Raw genomic sequence first — 18,882 nt, 5'->3', positions numbered from 1 at the left:
TAAGGCCGGATGATGTCTGGATGAGGGGTGCGAGAGATAAGAAAGGGAGTCAAGGATGCCTCTGGTGTTTTTTGGCCTCTCATAATCGAATGGGGGAAGTGAGACTATTAAAAAGAAAGATTACCAGGGAGGGTGGGACTAGAGCCTGGGCTAAGCACTCAGAAGGAAGCCCCGCATATTCGTTTCCTTGGCAACTGCAAAAGCTCTGCACACTTGGCAGCTTAAAACAACAGAGATTTATTCTGTCAGGATTCTGGAGGCTGGAAGGCCAATCTCCAAGTGGTAGCAGGGCTGCTCTGCCTCCAGGGCCTCTGGGAATGAGGCCAGGCTCCTTCTGTGCCTCCTCCAGCCTTGGTGGCCTGGCTGTCCCACTGGGGTCCCTGGGCTGATAGTTGAACCATCCACATCTCAATCTCCAGGGTCACAGGGGGGGTCCCCCCCACCATCTTCCCTCTGTGTGTATCTGTCTCTGTGTCCAGATTTCCCCTCCTTGTAAGGACATCCGTCATCAGATTTAGGGCCCAGCCTACTCCAGTCTGACCTCCTCTGCACTGATTTGATCTGCCTTGACCCCTTTCCCAAAGAAGGTCACTCTCTGAAGATGCAGGGGTTCGGATTAGTATATATCATTTTGGAGGATGTGATCTTTTTGGAGGCACAACACTGCAGTTCTCTAACCCACTGAACCTGCCTCAGACTGTAGATCGAGGAGACTTCCCCGTGGGTGGGTACTTGGGCTAACACTTGAAGCAGGATGAGAAGCCAAGAGGTTATCAGTCAAAGGGTTGCTGGAGGGGGAAGAAGAATCCCAGGTCGAAGAGAATGGTATGTACAAAGGCCCTGTGGTTTTAGGGAACAAGACAAGGTGTTCTCTTTTATTAGTCATCGAGAAAATACAAAACATGCAATGAGATATGACACATGGGCACCAGAATGGCTTTAAGGAAAAGGGACAGTATGAAGTGTAGGCAAAGAAGTGGGACAATAGACACTTGTAAACAGTGCTAAAAATGTAAAATAGCACAGGTTTGGAAATGTTTTTAGGATATCTATTTATGTTCAACTCTCTAATACCTGTTCATCTGACTAATTCACTCTTATGCCTGAAAGAAATGCATTCGCGTGCACACGATAAGGCAGGGACAGGTAGGTTTGTGTCACCACCATTCATGACAGCCCCAAATGGTAATAAGACACATACCCATTGACATACGATGAATAAGTCACTCTGTGTGCACACGATGGACTATTATACACCAGCAAAAAAGAGTATGTTATTGCTACCTGTGAAAATATGGATTGATCTCACAGATATAACACTGAGCAAAAGAAGCCAGTAGAAGAGAGTAGTTATAGTAAGATTCATTTACATGGAATTTAAAAACAGAAAAGCCAATCTGGAAGTCAGAGTAGAGGTTATCATTGGGGGGCAGGTGACACTGAGAGGTGGCCAAAGTGGGGCTGTGGCAAGCTGGTCGTGTTCTATGTCTTGATCCGGGTGTGGACACATGAGTGAGTGTGCAGTAAAATTTATTGAACTTAGGACTTGGGCATTGTTTTGGGATATCTCTTATTTTCAAGTTTTATTATTTATTTATTTTTATTTTATTTTATTTATCATTATTATTTATTATCTTATTTATTTTTAAGTTTTACTGAAACTTGAGATAAACAGTCAAATCATGTATCTGTTCTCCTGCTTTACCATCATATTTCAGATGAAAATATCCTTCTCTTCGGTTCTTAATAATTTTAATTCTGGCACAGGGATACCTCTTGGATATTGTGGGTTCGGTTCTAGGCCACCTCAATAAAGTGAATATTTCCATGAAGGGAGTCAAATGAACTTTTTGGCTTCCCAGTATATATAGGTTATGTTTACACTATACCTTAGTCTCATAAGTGGGCAGCAGCACTTAAAAGTAAGGTATATACCTTACTTAAAAGTATAAAGTATATACCTTAGTTAAAAAATACTTTATTACTAAAAAATGCTGACTGTCATCTGAGCTTTCAGGGAGTCATAATCACTGGTCAGAGACCACTGTAACTAATGTGATAATAATGAAGTCTGAAATACTGTGAGAATTACCAAAATGTGACACAGAGACATGAAATAACCAAATGCTGTTGGAAAAATGGCACCAATAGATTTGCTTGATATATAGAATAAGCAAATTGCACAAAAGTATTCTTTTTTTATGTTCAGTTAACCACTGTATAGTGCATAGTTAGTTTTTGATGTAGTGTTCAGGGATTCATTAGTTAAGTACAACATCCAGTTCTCATCACAGCACGTGCCCTCCTCAACACCCATCACCATGTTACCCCCTCCCTGCCACCTTCCTTCCCTCTGAAACCGTCAGATTGTTTCCCAGAGTCCATAGTCTCTCATGGTTCATCTCCCGCTCTGATTTCTCCCCCTTTGGTTTTCCCTCCCTTCCCCTATGGTCCTCCGTGCTATTGCTTATTCTCCACATATGAGTGAAACCATATGATAATTGACTTTCTCTGCCTGACTTATTTCTCTCAGCATAATCCCCTCCGGTTCCATCCATGTTGATGCAAATGATAGGTATTCATCCTTTCTGAAGGCTGAGTAATATTCCATTGTATATGTGAAGCACATCGTCTTCATCCACTGGTCTGCTGAAGGGCATCTCAGCTCCTTCCACAGTTTGGCTATTGTGGACCTTGCTGCTATGGACGTTGGGGTACATGTGTTCCTTCTTTTCACTACATCTGTATCTTTGGAGTAAATACCCAGTAGTGCAATTGCTTGGTCATAGCACAAAGGTATGTTATGTAAGTTATATAGTTACTAAAGTAACCACTGAAACAAAGATGCACCTTTAAAAAGGATAAGAAATGAAAGTGATGGGCGCCAGGGTAGCTCAGTGTGTTAAGCCTCTGCCTTCGGCTCAGGTCATGATCCCAGGGTCCTGGGATCAAGTTCCGCATCGGGCTCTCTGCTCAGCAAGGAGCCTGCTTCTCCTTCTCCCTCTGCCTCTCTCCCTGCTCTCTCTCTCAAATAAGTAAAATCTTAAAAAAAAAAAAAATGAAACGGATAAACATGGGGGAAAAAAAAGAGAGGCAAACCAGGAAACAGACTAGAGAGAACAAATTGAGAGTTTCTGGAGGGGAAGTGGGCGAGGGGGTGGATGAAATGGGCAACGGGGATTAAGGAGGGCACTTGGGATGAGCACGGTGGGGGGAGGGGTGGGGGGGACCTAGGATAGTATTGAATCACCAAATTCTACATCTGCTACTAATACCACACTGTATGCTAACTAACCAGAATTTAAATAAAAACTTGAAGCTGACTACTCAGTTGTTAGTGGAAGAAAAGTTAGGTTGTATCATAGAGGGAATTCAACCACAGGTCTCAGTGATACGAACCTGAAACAAAGTGAGTTTTTTTTTTTTTTTAAACAAGTGGCTTATAGTATATGAGCCACTTACATATAGAATTTACTTTAAATGTTTACTTTTTACTTTTAATGTTTACTTTAAAATATTTTAAATTTCAAGCTCTAGGTATTTATTGTTTTTCTTGACCAGCATAAGGAACTATTTAAGACTTTGATTTTGGGGTTTAGCAATCGCTTCAAAAACAATGAATATTTCTTTTCAACCAGCAATCCTGATGACTGAGGTCTGAAGTGGGGCACGATACTCTGCTGATTTGCAGAAGGATCAGATTTGTCCCTGGGCAGTTCTATGGGTTTATCAAAGGACTATCACAGAGGTTCCTGAAGGAGATATTCTGGCCAGATGATGGCCCTTACTTATATGGGAGATTAACTTTACTAATCATATGTCACATCTAACATTTTTAGGTACCCCCCCTCCATGGAGGTACCTTGTTAGTAACATGTAAGATTTCAGCCAATGCTCCTAAGATTTTCTCCAAGAGATTTTAAAATAACTGCCACATTATTCTGTTTTTGTCCAGATAGTCCTGGGCTCTGTCTGCACAGTGGCAGCTGTAAGTCAATTATCCTGGAATTGCTAAATAGTTATATTCAGTTGAATATAACTTTTTAATTCATTCCAGATGCTTCTGTACAGAGGCAGCCCATGATTATGAATTACAGTGCAGATCAGTGATTTTACAACAGCATAGTAATTTTGAGATTCATTGTTTCCTATAGATGCCTAAGGCAGAGCACTTTTCATGATGCCTAGCATGTAGCAGGAGCTCTGTAGACACCTGGAAAATGGAAGAGTAAACAAACCAGACTTTATGCCACTTACCCTCTATTCCCTTCACTTTTTAAAATTAAAATATGTATTTATCAGTTTTGTAAGCAAGTCATTTGAGAAATCAGAGTGTTAAAGGATGATTAAAAAAAAAAAAAAAAAAACAAGAGAGGGGCACCTGGGTAGCTCAGTCGTTGGGCATCTGCTTTCTCCTTGGGTCGTGATCCCAGCCCTGCACTGGGCTCCCTGCTCAGAGGGAAGCCGCTTCTCTTTCTCCCACTCCCACTTCCCTGTGTGTGCTCCCTCTCTCATAGTCTCTCCTTATCAAATACACAAATAAAATCTTTAAAACAAACAAACAAAAAAAACAAAAAACCAAGAGAATGGTGGTTACCAGGGACTGGGGTGGGTAAGGTGGGGAGCTATGAGTCAAAGGGTACTGACTTTCAATTTTAAAGGGAGCAAGGTCAGAGGATCTAATGCACAACAGCGTGACTGAGGTTAATAGTATGGTACCATACACTCGAAAGTTGCTGAGAGCCCATCTTAGGCAGTCTCAGCACATGAAGAGTTAACGCGGAGGTGATGGATGTGTTAATTACCCATCTTGGTATTCATTCCACAATGTATATGTACACTATACACTTTAAGTAGAGCAAATATTTATGCCTGATATAGTCATGTAATATATTAAATATGTAATTATATTTGTCAGTTATTCCTCAATAAAATTGGAAAAAACAAAAAACAAAGATGCCTTGCCAGTTCTCCCTCACACCCACCCACCCCCTGAAGCCGTCACATGCTGTGAACGAGGCAACTGCTCCAAACTCCTTTTAATTCTTCCTTGGGAATTTAAATATTTCTTTCTTTCTTTCTTTCTTTTCTTTCTTTTTTTTTAGGGGTAGGTGGGCATAGGGGCAGAGGCAGAGGGAGAGGGAGAATCTTAGTAGTCTCCATGCCCAGTGTAGAGCCTAATGCAGGGTTCAGTCTCATGACCCATACATAGATCATGACCTGAGTTGGAACCAAGAGTCCGATGCTTAACCGACTGAGCCACCCAGGTGCCCCAAATATTTATTTCTAAATAATATGCACATATTGATAAGTATTGGTTTGTACATTTATGACTTTTTATTCAGAATTCATATTATAGAGGATGAAAATTTCAGCTCATTTTTATGATCTCTTCACTTTAACCTCTTTAATCCTTTCAGTAAAATTGTATCTCAAATTTTGGTAAATCTACATTAAAGGTTTTCATTAGTTGGACTGTGTCAATAGTGCTTGATACTTGAGCCAAGAAATAGTGTGCAGTTTGAGCCAAGGGAGACACACTCTGTATCCTTTCTTGACAACTTCTTGTTTTCCTAGAGCTGTTTGTATTTTTAAAAAACATTTCCCGTACCCTGTAATAGGTCTGTGTCTCTAAAATAGCCTTTAATAACAATTTTCTACAAGGTCAAAGCTGCTCAGTGTTGTTTCACCATTGTTTTTTATGTTTCTGTAAGACATTCCTTCAGAAGCCCTTGACCTGCTGTGTTGTGAATGGCTTGCTTTCTGGGTTTTATACAGTTGCTCTCCTGGGACTATCTCCTCCCTCATTCTGGAAATTCTTTCCTATATGGGCACCCTTGATTTCTGGATCTCCTCTCTCCTTTTTGGTGTTCTGCCTCATTTTTGTGGAGTGCGTTCATTTTACAGCTTTATGGAATTGGTGCATGAGAAATTTTTTGAGGATCTGTGAATCCGAAATGTCTTCATTTTACCATCGCAATGGACAGTTTGGTCGAGTGTAAAACTCATGGGTTGAAAAGTCTTTTCCTTCAGAATTTTGAAGTCATTATGCCTCCAGTCTTTGAGCTTCCGATGTTGCTACCAAGAATTTTGATACCGTGCTGATTCCTTTGGCTTGGATTTAAATATTTGCTTTACTTTTGTTCTCTCTTTGGAAGCTTCTACCATCTTCTCTTTATGTGTGATGTTTTGAAGTTTTATAAAGATATGTCTGGGTGTGGGTCTTATTCATCATAGTGGATTCTTAGCATTTGGGAGACTTCGACCTTACAGATCTGGGACATTATTCGCTTGTAGTTTTTTTTTTTTTTTTGTAATTTCCTTCTCCACTCTTCTTATTTTTCTTTGATTGCCCATTGTTTCTGGGGTTTTCACATTGCAAGAGCTCCTTTTTCCTTTCTAAGAATATCCTTCTTTTGTTTTATGCCAACAAGAGCTTCTTTGTCAAGGAATAGTCATTATAATTTCTTTGAGATTTTCTTCTGTTCCCCATTACATTTTCAGTTTATTTAATTTCTGTTTGTTGGAAGCCTGGCTGCCTTGTGTCCTGGAGCTTGAAGGAGGAGGGGGGCCAGGGCGTCTTACTTTTCAATTTGCTGCTACCCACTGACCAGGTTCCCTGTTTGTAGCTATCATATCACACCTTCTTCCTGAGTCTGGAGCCCCCAAATCCAGAGCCTCTAGGATTGCTTGTTGTTGTTGTTGTTGTTTGTTTGTTTGTTTGTTTTAAGAGAAGAATTTCAGGTCTTCTGTGGGGTGGGGAGATCTGTAGAAAGAGCTCTGTGGGAATCCGGTTTTTTTTATACATGTTTTGAATCAGTTACCTGTTTTCAGCCCTGCCTCGCCTTTCCAGCTACCTAGGAGCCTAGTTTCTGAGCTTTTTAAATGAAAGCCCTGGGTGGCTTGCTTCTCCTCTTGCTGAGTCATTCGGGACTCCTCCATCTGATTTCTGTCTTCATATATTGTAATTTGGAGATTATAAATGTTTTCTAGTTTTGTCGGAGACCAAGGTTGTATTTCTTTATCTTGTTTTCTTTGGAGGGAATTTTTGAGAAAAGTGCACAGAAATCAACATTTACTCTATCATCTTGAAGCAGACAAATCCCATTTGTTTTTTGTTTTGTTTTAGAGAGAGAGAGATTGGGGGAGGGTCAGAAGGAGAGGAAGAAAGAATCTTTTTTTTTTTTTTTTTAAGATTTTATTTATTTATTTGACAGAGAACACAAGTAGGCAGAGAGGCAGGCAGAGAGAGAGGAGGAAGCAGGCTCCCTGCTGAGCAGAGAGCCCGATGCGGGACTCGATCCCAGGACCCTGAGATCATGACCTGAGTCGAAGGCAGCGGCTTAACCCACTGAGCCACCCAGGCGCCCTGGAAGAGAGAATCTTAAGCAGGCTTTATACTCAGCACAGAGCCTGACTGGGGCTCGATCTCACCACCCCAAGATCTCAAACTGAGCCAAAATCAAGAGTCATCGCTTAACCGACTGAGCCACCCAGGCAGCTCAGAAAAATTCCATTTGATCTTAAAAGGATAGTATCAGATTTTCTGTTTGTTTTGGATATAGTGATTTCCACATTTATCTTAAGCAAAATTTAGTCTGTTAGATGCATTGTTGTTGTTGTTTTTAAGGTAAAGAAATGATGAATATGACTTAATTGCCTAGAGAGAATTACATTAATTCTTAATTTATTGAGCCCCATAGTACAAAGTATCATTCCATGTTAGTAGTGTTTTCAAGACTAATTTGTACTCTAAGGAATCTCACTTTTTATTACAACAACTTCTGATAGAAATTTCTCCAACATTTATGAAGTCTTTCCTGCATTTTTGAACAGAAGGGGATGAGTGTACCCTTCTCTTGGTCTCTCAGACGTCGTACTGACGTCACGGATTGCGCTGTGCTGAAATTTGGTGGCACCTCGGGGACTGGCCCCTCCTCTCTCACTGAATCCTTCCAGGCGCTTGCTTTATACATTCATAATTGCTTTTGCAGAGGTGGCTGTCACTTCCCTGTGAGTCAGCTTTGGAAAGGGCCTTCCAATCCCCTGACACCTTACTGCATTTAATTGAATGTCTGGTGTGCTCGGGAAGAGCTGAGATTGGCAGCAGAAGCAAAATACCCAGGCTGGCAAAACCAGAAGCCCAAAATTTAATTCCAAGTCTGAGTCAAGTAGACTGTGGTCGAATAGCAGGGGGGTACCTCCTCCACATTCTATGATTCTCTCGGGGTGAAAATCCCAGGCGCTGTGGCATCTCTGTTCTTTTCTGCTTAGCATGCGACCAGATAATCTCAATCTTGGCACAGCTGACATGTTGGATGAGGCACATCTTTTTTTTTTAATTTTTTTAAAAAAGCTTTTATTGATTTAAGAGAGAGAAAGAGCGAGAGTGCCTAAGTGGAGGGGAGGGACAGAAGGAGAGGGAAAAGCAGGCTCCCTGTTGAGCAAGAAGCCCGATGGGGGGCTCAATCCTAAGATCCCGGAATCATTACCTGAGCCAAAGGCTGACGCCTAACTGACTGAGCCACCCAGGTGCCCCGAGGCACTTCTTTCTGATGCGCTGGTATTGTCCTGTGTGTTGCAGCACGGTTAGCAGCATCGCTGGTCTCTGTCCATTCGTTGTCAGTGGCACGCGCATCTTCCAGTTGGGACAGCCAAAAATGTCTGCAGTCACTATCACCCGCCTTCTCGGGGGCAGCATGGGTTCCTGTTGAGAGCTTTAGGCTAGGAATCTCCTCTTTCTTCAGACTTTGTAACTCTGTTCTGGATATTTGAAGTTGTAGAAAATGTGGCAGCAAATGCCCGGAATAGTATTGGAATTCCTTAAAATTTTGTAGAATGTGGGATAATTCATAAAACACCCATATTTTCATAATGTGCCAGATAGTCACTGTTTTAAATATACTGATAACTAACATTTATCCAGCACTCAGTTTGGTTTTGAGCCCACACAGTGTGCCGGGGCCTGTTGTAAGCACTGTCAATACCCTAAGGGAGAAAAGAGCATTGCTGCCATTTTGGAAGATGGGGAAACTGAGGCACAGAGCGTTTAGGCAAATTGCCTGACTTTATACAGGGTGGAAGTGGCAGGACTGGGATTCACACCGAAGCAGGAGGACTTCAGAGCACACGCTTTTAACCAGCACTTTATGTGGTGGTTGGTTTTAAGGTTCCGAGACCAAAACGCGAGCAGCGTGTGTGGACTTTCGCCCGTCTGTCCATTCTGAGCACCAAGAGGGCGGGACTGAACACATTTTCCACCTTTCCATTCCTCTTACCCGGGCCACTATCTGGAGAGATCGTAGCGGCATGGTGAAGGTTAGCTTTCATAAATGAAGTAAACGCCAGTCTCACGGCTGTTGATGTGTAAAGAGGAGCCCTTTTCGGACTAAGCGTTCCGGTTCCTCGGAAGAAGCTAGATGGCCGTATTGTAAGCATTGCTGTGCGCTACAGGTCTCTGACATTGGGAGGAGGCCTGCCGTGGGTGAGGACGTGTGGGGATGGTGCCAGTAAAGTCTCCAGCCCAGGGCAGTGGTCTTCTTATTGGCTGGGCAGCTTGGGGACATGAGAGGTAGCATGTCAGAGTCACCCTCATGAACAAAACCCACCAAAGCACAGGTGAGGACTGGTAAGATACACTTGTATGATTTAGTCTTTCTTTGATGGTTCTAGAAGGCAGAGCCTGGTAGCACTCTCAGGTTCTGATCACAGAAGTGATCATGGGATGCCATGAGACCCCACAGTGCTGGTTACTTGAGTGCTCAAGTTTCTGGAGAATGTTGACCATTGGATGTCGCTAGTCACCTTCACTTGAGATAGTAGTGCTTTCAGAAGACCAACATATGTGAGTGTTCTGACATCTGCCCTCTTTCCAGATTGTTCCAGGAGGGGGTGGGAGTCACATACTGTGGTTTGGTCCTGATACAAGGCTGATGTTAGCTGGCACAGAGATGGTAGGGCACCACTCATGGAACCCTTGACCACGTTGTTTGTCTGCTGTAGTGGACTGTGAATTTCACATCACTGTTGCCCATTAGAAGTAAGGCTGCCCCAGAATTTGAGCTGAAAGCTGCTCAGAGGGAGAAAAGATGGGCTGGCCTGTCTTTCAAATATCACTTAGACTTTTTCTCTGATTCTGTATTTGTGAAATAGCTGTGGGAATAGCTATTCATGCAGAAAGGGTCTTAGTAAATTAGGAAGCTTTACTTAATTCAAATATTCTCCCCCCCCTTTTTTTTCCTTTCCTTCCTTCCTTCCTTCAAATGGTGATAATATAGGGAAAATTCTAGAATAGAAACATCACATACCTTGTAAAGTCAGATCAAAAGACTCTTTGGTAGCAATAGTAGCCCAGACTCAACACATCAAGTGACTTATGTGGCAGTAAGTAAATATTCACTAGATAGACTTACCCTTTAACACCCAGCTCAGAGCTCCTCTAGGCCGGTCTCCTCCCCAGCCAAGTTAGCCCCTACCCTTAAATGCTCCTCTAGCAATTTGCTCTGGTTCCCAAAATAACACAGGCCTCATTGTGTCTCTAATTCATCCGTTTTCGTGTCTTTCTTCCTGCCTGGATGGTGAGGTTCTGGAAGGGAACGATTCACCTTTGTATCCCCAGCACCTGGCGTGTGTAGGCTGGTACGTAGGAGACGGTCTGTGCCTTCTGGATGCATGAGTAATAGGGGAGCTCATTAAATTTCATCTTCCGCACTGGGCAAGAAGAGGACATATCATATTGAAACATTTCCAACTTGTTAATAACAAGCCACTCCATTTTATGATTTAGGATAAGGAGTGTTCAGGGCACAGTGATTTTTTTTTCTTTGTCCCCTGCTCATTTTCTTCTACCCACCCCCTCCCCCAAAACCTGCAAGTCTCATGAAAGTATTCATTGATTCTGGATCTTCCTGAAGAATATCTCTCTTTCTTTCCAGGCAGGTATTAATGAAAATGATTTCTATGATGGGGCATGGTGTGCAGGAAGGAATGACCTCCGTCAGTGGATTGAAGTGGACGCGAGACGTCTGACCAAATTCACGGGTGTCATCACTCAAGGAAGGAACTCACTTTGGCTGTAAGTGCGGGTGGACCTGTGCTTTTCTAGCCTCCATGCGTTGGGTCTCATGTTCTAGGGTTTGAACAGAGACAGGAAAGATACAGAAAAGTTCTGGTGAGAAGCAGAAGAAGGAAGAAAATCGGGATGTGGACAGGAGGCTGAGCTTGCTGTAGACACAAGCATCTCTTGAAAGGATGTTTTCCCCTGTACAAGAGTAGAGAGAAGGATCCACCTGGCAGGTTGGGCTGGGTAGATACAGGTGTCGTTAAAACAATGCCGTTTAGGCAGGTGGCTGCCATCTTGGATCTGTGGTGCGTTACTGGTACCCTGACTGGTAGACTGAACATAGCCCGAGGTGGGAACTCTAGACAAGCCTGGAGGAGACAGTATGATCCTTTAGAATCTGAGGACTGGAAGCCTAGAGACATTCCGCAATAAAGGACTTCTAGGGAATTAGTAGAAGGGTGAGCCAGTGTGAGGCCTGAGAACAAGATGAAGCCCATTTCTCAGAACTGACCTTGGGCCCAGGGTCAGTAACCAGAGGACCCAATAGTAATCCTAAGAACAGTAGGCTGCCCATCCTGTGGTAGATGCATACAAGAGGATATTATTCAGCCTTCGAGGGGGGAGGGCATTGTGACACCTGCTATAGCATGGATGAGCCTTGAGGACATTATGCTAAGTGGAATGAACAGTCACAAAGGGACAAACACTGTGTGGTCCCACTTTCGTGAGAGGCCTGGGGGAGGGGAGCAGGGGGTATTTGTTGAATGGGCGCTGAGTTTCAGTTTGAGGTGATGGAAAGTTCTGGAGGGAGATGAAGGTGATGGTTGCACAAAGGTGTGAATGCACTGAATGCCTCTGAATTATACAGTTAAAAATGGCCAGAACAATACATTTTATGTTGCACATCTTTACTACACTAATGACAAATTATCTGTGCTGAAACAATATGCCCCAAAAAAACCCCATCCAATCTCCCCACCTTAACCCAGGGCTGGTTGTGGAGACGGAAGCCGGGCTGCATCTGTGGGGTCGTCCTGGGACTCCGGCTTTGTGGACAGCAGGCCTGTGGAGACAGGGTGCTCGGCAAGGCCTAGAAGGGCCCACAGGACCTTGGGTGCTTTCTGAACTTCAGCAAGAATTTTACAGTTCCTCTAACATCTGATGACAACTGAGAAGCCAAGGGCACAAGTGCCTCCCACGCTGACATCAGGAAACTGGCCCAGTTAGCTAAGACCCCTCCTGCCCTGCCCGCCTCCCCTTCCTGTCTGTGCCACACTCTCGAATGTCATTTCAGTATTTGCTCATTACCTCTTGGCAGTCACGCAAAATCTGTCTGTAATTTGTTGATTTGATTAATTTTTAATTCTTGGAAAGGTCAACATTAATAAATAAACCAGGATAAAGGAGGGGAAACTGACATCTGTGCTCACATTTAACTGCCTGTCATTGTCACTATACAGGGGACTTTCTTCCATCGTGACAATTGTCAGGCAATGACTCATCCCCTATTTTCCTCTGAGCTTTTTTATCATAAAGACAATATTATAACTTCTAGCAACATTTAAAAACATTACCCAGGATTCCACTGTCCTTAGGCAAACGTAGTTTTTTGGGGGGACGTATTTGTAATCCTGTTCATAGGCAATCATGTTATTTTAACTTCAGAACATATCAAAGCATTTTCCATGCAGTTGCTGAGACTTCCTAACGATCGTTTTTAATAGCCTGTGATTGACTCAGCCGTGGCTCTGCTACCTTCTCGGTTTTCTCGTATCACATGTCATTTTGTAAGGAAGCATTTTCACACTTTTTTTTTCCTTTGAATTATGTCCTTCAAATACATTTCTGGAGCTGGGATGATTTGTGCGTTTTGACAACATTTGGTTATGCATTTATGCTGTTGTGTGTAGCGCTTTTTTTGTCACTTTGCTTTTCAGCAGCCCGTGTATTGCTCGTCATGATGATGTTTGCTCCGCTGTGTGCATTGGGCTCTAATCAGCTTATTCCCATGACAATGGTTTTCACTGTTTAGGTTCTGAAAGGCAAGAATTTGGGGGAAGAAAATGTTGACTTGCTCAAGGGGAAGGGAAACTTGGACAGAAAACCTGATCTGAGATTATCCATAGGGAGGAATGGAGGGATTTTACCTTAATGCTTGGATATTAATGCGTCTAACCACAGTCATTAGAGAGCCAGTGGTCAAGTTATTATTGGATTAGAAAGACCTGGCAGGGTAGGAATAACACTCACATTCCATTTCATCTAGAACACAAGAGCATTTTAGGTGAACAAGAAATTGCAGTAAAACAGTATCTTTCTTTGACTTAGCCTAGGATGGGAACATCTTAGAAGGCAAGGGACAGAATTGCTTTTAAGAGTCAGGTTGATTTTTTTTTTTCTAAATGTATTTCAAGTCAAATTCTCCTTGGAGGACAATGGAAAGAAATTTGATGAGTTTCACTTTGTCTTACCTCCTGGAATAGGACTGTCTCCACCGAAGACTGAAGAGGGAATAGGACAAGGATTTTAGTATCCGAACCTTTTTTTTCCCAGAGGCATGAATAGTGCTAGAAGCGTTGGGATCTGTCTCAATGACTAGAAAACACGTCAGCCGCAGGAACAATCAAATACGAATAGAAGGCAGCGGGTGTCTCTCTTTCCCTCTCCCCATAACCTTGGTCCCCATGCTGTTCCCAGGACAGACGTCTATGGTACCGTTTTTAATATTCCTTTTTACTGGCTTCTGTATTTTCTCCCTGCTGGTCTGGGAGTACCTTTATGATCGACGTAATGCCTGGTTGCCATGCCCTGTACCAGGCATCTATTAGGACGCTCAAGTAATGATTTTTTAATGAACGAATATTGTTAGGAAGTAACAAATTGACAAAGGTTCGTTCACACAGAATGGTAATGAGCTCATTAATCTGTGAGTGTCAGTGACTGAGCGCAAGCTTGCACCGGGAGTCGGGGAGAAGAGGGGCCGTGGCAGATTGAGGAGTGACGGTTGCTGGTGATGAATGGCACAGACCACAGAGTGCCTTTGGAGTCACATCATGGCTCTTGACTCTTGCTGGTTATGAGACTTCCCTTCTTGGAACCTCAGTTTGCTGCCTGAAATAAGAGAACTGTTCTCTACTGGGTCAAGATGTGGTAGAAGTCAAATGTTACAATGTTTTAAAATTACCCAGCACATAGTAAGTGCTCAGTAAATGTTAGTTTCTTCCTCATGCCCCTCTTTGGGTTTATTTAAAACAATGGCTTGGAAGCTTTATATTTAGCCACAGTAACCTTTGGAGGATACAGGGAGATGAGTCTGTGTGACTTTGGGGGGCGGAGGGGAGCTTTGCCTGCCTGGCCCTCCCTTCCCCCCTCAGCCGAACAGCTCTGGAGGGTGCCTTCGTCCAGGTGGCTCTGGAGACAAGCACACTGGACAGCCTGCAGGCCCTCCGTGCAGGTTACAACCGGCTAGCTCCTCCAAAGTCCTGTGGCTGCTTTCTGAATCCTGCTGGTTAAATGGAAAAATGTGGCATTCAAACCAAGACAAGCAAAGGCAGGGCAGGAATTAGAGCTTGATTTTTCTAGGGAAACAGGCAGAACCTACCCTCATGTCAGAGGGTTGCATTTTGGCTGGGAATGCTCTAGGAACAGAAGGCAAGGGGGTGCCGGCCTTTTGAGGTCAGGGCCAGATGGATATTGCTGTTTAGAAAGGTTTCTGTCTGGGTGTTAGCATTCGGGAGCACTTTGGAGTTACAGTGCTTGTATATTTAAGGATGTTATTACTACTTTCCATCTCGGGACTTTCACAGCTGGTATTTTTAAGTGAACGTTCATAATCTTACTTGTTTCTGACCTTCTCTCTGTGTGTTTCTGGGTTTATTCACCTGTCACTGAGCCCTCTGTACTAAGCACCAGGGATCCGAGGTGAGCAAGGAGGGGCCTGCCTGCAGGAAGCTTTCAGTCTGGTGGAAGCATCCAGTATGTTAACGGACGCACTTATATTCGCAAAGTGCCTTTCAGTGAGGGATGGGGATAGACCTGTTACCAGATTTGGGATATAGGCATGAAGGACCATACGACAGGTCACAAGGCTTAGCCCAGGCCTGTGACTAGTTCATAATCTAGTCGACGACAAACTATAATTCTCGTTTTAATAATTTTTCTATTTGAAAGCAATAAAGTCTAATTATTTTTATGATGCTGAATAATTTGTATTTTTCACCAGGAGAAATTATCCTTCTCCACTGCGCTGCAATTTAGTGAAATGTTAGTTTACTAATAAAAGCCAATCTTTAATTTCCTTAATTTCAGAAAGTATATTAGAGCTATGGGTGTTACAGTTATAACCAGTGTGATGATTGAAAAGTTAATTATTCTGCTGGAGGTAAGTAGACGCTGTAATGATGTAGGCAAGATACAGGCGATTGAAAAAATAACCAAATGTTTTAAATTTTAATTCTTTAATAAACAAAACGATCCTCAGTCTCCCGAGAGTCTGTAAATGTGAGGTAGCAGTTTGACTGATGAGTGCGTGAGGTGAGGACAAGGAGCTTTGGCTGGCTGGCTGCATTTTTAAAAAGCCGTCAGGCTCATTAGAGCCAGATGAGTGGGGCCCCGGCTGCGAACCAGGCTTGTGACCGAGGACACAGGGATGGAGGACCTGGCTTTCTATTTGTCCGTGGAATGTTCTAGCCGAGGTTCTGAGCGTGGGCCTCCCGGAACACAATTCTGACAGTGAAGGAAAAGCTTGCCTCCCCCTTCTGCCCTGGAGACAGCTGTGTTCACAGGAGGGGCTGGTGGCCGACAGGGCAGATCGCTGAGGGGCTCCGGGGTGGCTGGGAGGAGGGGGACTGACACTGGTGGAGGAGCTCACCCTGGAAAGGAGGAGGGTCTCCTTGTCCCTTGGGATGCTGAAGGTTGGGGAGAATCCCAGAGGGGGATTCACAGCCTTCGCACCAAGGGCTTGATTTTACATTCTTGCTGAAGCAGGAGGTGGGGTCCTCTGCAGACAGTGCAGGGGGTGGACGCCTTAGAGCAAGAGGACAGGGAGAGCTGCAGAGCGCTCAGCGGGTGTCCGGAGCTCCTGGAACTGGGATGGTCCCCTTGGCACGGCTGGCACTCTCTCCACTAGGGGGCGGTAGAGTTGGCGGCCATTTCCCTGGAGGAGGTCCCAGGACAAGGGCATTTTGGAACCGGGTAGGGCACTGAGCACGTTTGGAAGGAAGGGTGCGAGGTTCAGCTCCAGGGCTGGTGGGAGAGGAATCAGAGGCAGAGGCTGATTCCTTGGAAGTGAAGGGCAAGTTCAAGGAGCCACTGGGGGAGATGATAGGGAGTGTGAAGACTCCACAGGGCCAGTAGAGATGATGATCCGGGGTTTCGGGGTGGGGGGTGTGAGCAGAGAGGCAGAGAGGAGCAGACGTCTGGAAATCTTGAGGCTGCAGGGTTGGCCTTCTGCGCTGTCCCTGTTGGGAGCGTCTGCAGGACACGCTGGACCCCAACTCCAGAGACGGTGGGGTCTGGTAAGGAGGGAGACTGTGGTAAGAAGAGGCAGAGGCAAATAGAGCCACGGCTAGAGGGTGCTCCTCCAGAGATGGGGCTGCTCCTCCAGAGATGGCGCTGCACGGGACCTTCCTAGCACCTGCCTGGCCTGATGTTTGGCCGGACGACTGGCGCTCCGGTTCCCCAGTGGGGAGTGTTCACCCGGGCCCTCCCTTTCTCTTCAGTTCATCTGGTTTTGTGCCTTCATGGCTCTATCACTGACACCACCACCACTCCCTCCACGCGCACATCCCAGAACGCACAGCGGCAGCCCCCCGGGCGCAGAGGGAAGGGGCGCCGGGGCTCGCGCCAGGAGCTCGGGGGACGCCCAGCGGTCCCTGCAGCAGAGCGTGCAGGGAGGCCAGCTGGCCGGTCGTCACTCGTCCCCTGCTGAGTGTGTGTGTGTGTTTTCGGAAGGCGCAGTGCTGCGTCTCCTCACTTACTGGCAACGGGCGATGTTTACCACCTTGGGCGGGGCGGGGCGGTGGTGGGGGGGACAGCTGGGAAGACAGAAGCTCCCAAACTCCTTTCTAACTGCTTTGAAAACTGACAGTCTTTGACTCGCTGAGTTTGGCGTGAAATGGAGCGGTTTTCGTGAAAACCTCTGCAAGCTCAAGTGGAAGGCCAGGCATGCGGTCCGTTCTCCATGTTGTTTCCACAGTGCAGGGAGACTTGTTTGTTTGAAACTAAATGAAACTCTCACTTATGCCTGCGTGGCTCATACTTGGTTTCCTGGGTGCCAGTGACTAAGAAAGAAGCTCTCAGAAAGCAAAATCAAATGGAAACAACTCCAGAGCTCCTTCCTGGGGATGGAACTTTCTCCCTGCTTGATTCAAAGGTCCCGTTCCCTGGCTGTGACTCCCCAGGAACCCCTCCAGAAGGTTGCTGGGTATACCCCATTTTTTCTCTCATCTGTTTCCTGGTGGGGGGAGCTCTGCCTACAGCGAGTTCCCTCCCCTGCGTAGCTCCCATCGTGTTTCCACCCCTGGACCCACGTAGCCTTTGTGGATTGGCTCCAACTCTCTGACCCATTCCATTTGCTCACTGCACCCCTATCAGGAGCCTCCTCTTTGTTCCACAGGTAAAACCAGCGTATTCCTGCCTCAGGGCATTTGCACTTGCCATTCTGTCTGAAGGCTCCACTCTCTTGCATTCAGAGGCTTTTTTTCTGACCATTCTTTTGAAACCCACTCTTAGCCGCTCTGGGTCCTCACTTGGCTTTATTTGATGACCTGTATATTTGTTGGTACTTGCACTGATCTCACTCCTAGGCAGCAGGCAGGACCTAGCTCTTGTTTGCCATTGAACCCCCCAGTGCTGGATATCACCCTCCAGAGGGAAAGTCTCAGTGACTGCCCCCCTCTCTGCCTGCACCATTCAAAACTGTTCCGATCATGCCCCAACTCTGTCCTATCCAGCGGCCGGACAGCCACCCCCTGCCCAGAATGCACCCAGAATAGGGGGGCTCTATAGGGCACAGACCACGGAGAGGGAACTTGTCACAGCCTCTGGGGGTACAGCTCTCCCATGTCCTCACTGTCCTTCCCTCTCCGATGACCAGGTCCTCGGCTGGTGTGGGAGGGCAGCCAGGGGCACAGATTCCAGGCTGAGACGAGGATTTCAGACTTCCTTGTTGGTGTGGCCCTGGCTATGTTTCTGAGCCTTTCTCTGCCTCAGTTTCTTTATCTATAAAATGACAACAAGAGTACCTGCCACAAAGGATGGCCGAGGGCACTGCATGAGCTAACTAGCGCACAGGCAGTTAAGACAGTCCTTGGCACGCAGCGAGCGCCCTGTGGCCGCTCATCTCTTGGTATTTCTTCGGGACTTTGGTGGAGGGTTTTGCTCATGCACCAGCCCCTGTGTCAGCCCGTCCTTCTCCCCAGCCAGCCCTCTTCGGGCCCTTGGACCATGTCCTCTCCCCTTTCTGGTGGCCCTTGTTCCCTCTGTGTGGTCTTCAAGTCTTAACCCTGGGGGGCAGCTTCCACCAGCCCACATTAGGCGGGTGGTCTGGGTGGGCTCCCAGCCCTTTCCAGCCTCTGTTTCCTGGTGTGTAGGGAGAAGTGACGACTCCCTCTCCCAGCACGTTGACACAGATGGAAGCCGTGACACATTGGGGACACAGCAGAGACTCCGTGTGGACCGTGGCTGCCGGGATTTTCAAAGTGGCCTCCCCTCCTTCTCCTACGGCGCCCCCTCCCCTAGCCATTCACAGCTTGAACCTCCAGTGCCCCCTCGCCCCCAGAGGGCACCCAGGAAGACTAGCCCTGGGTCAGTCCCATTGC

General features: G+C 45.7%; 1 protein-coding gene across 1 annotated transcript in view; it reads left to right on the top strand.

Annotated features, from left to right (window-relative positions):
* The window catches only part of CPXM2 (carboxypeptidase X, M14 family member 2), a 125,253-nt gene that overhangs the window by 39,777 nt on the left and 66,594 nt on the right, over window positions 1–18,882 (top strand). The window contains exon 4 of the mRNA XM_032312218.1: window positions 10,935–11,074. Within this exon, the coding sequence (XP_032168109.1) occupies window positions 10,935–11,074 (140 nt within the window). The remainder of the gene's footprint in view (window positions 1–10,934; window positions 11,075–18,882) is intronic.

This window comes from Mustela erminea, chromosome 14, assembly GCF_009829155.1.
Source record: "Mustela erminea isolate mMusErm1 chromosome 14, mMusErm1.Pri, whole genome shotgun sequence".
Lineage (NCBI taxonomy): Eukaryota > Metazoa > Chordata > Mammalia > Carnivora > Mustelidae > Mustela > Mustela erminea.
Note: the sequence above shows the minus strand (reverse complement) of the source record. Positions and strands in the feature narration are given on the sequence as shown.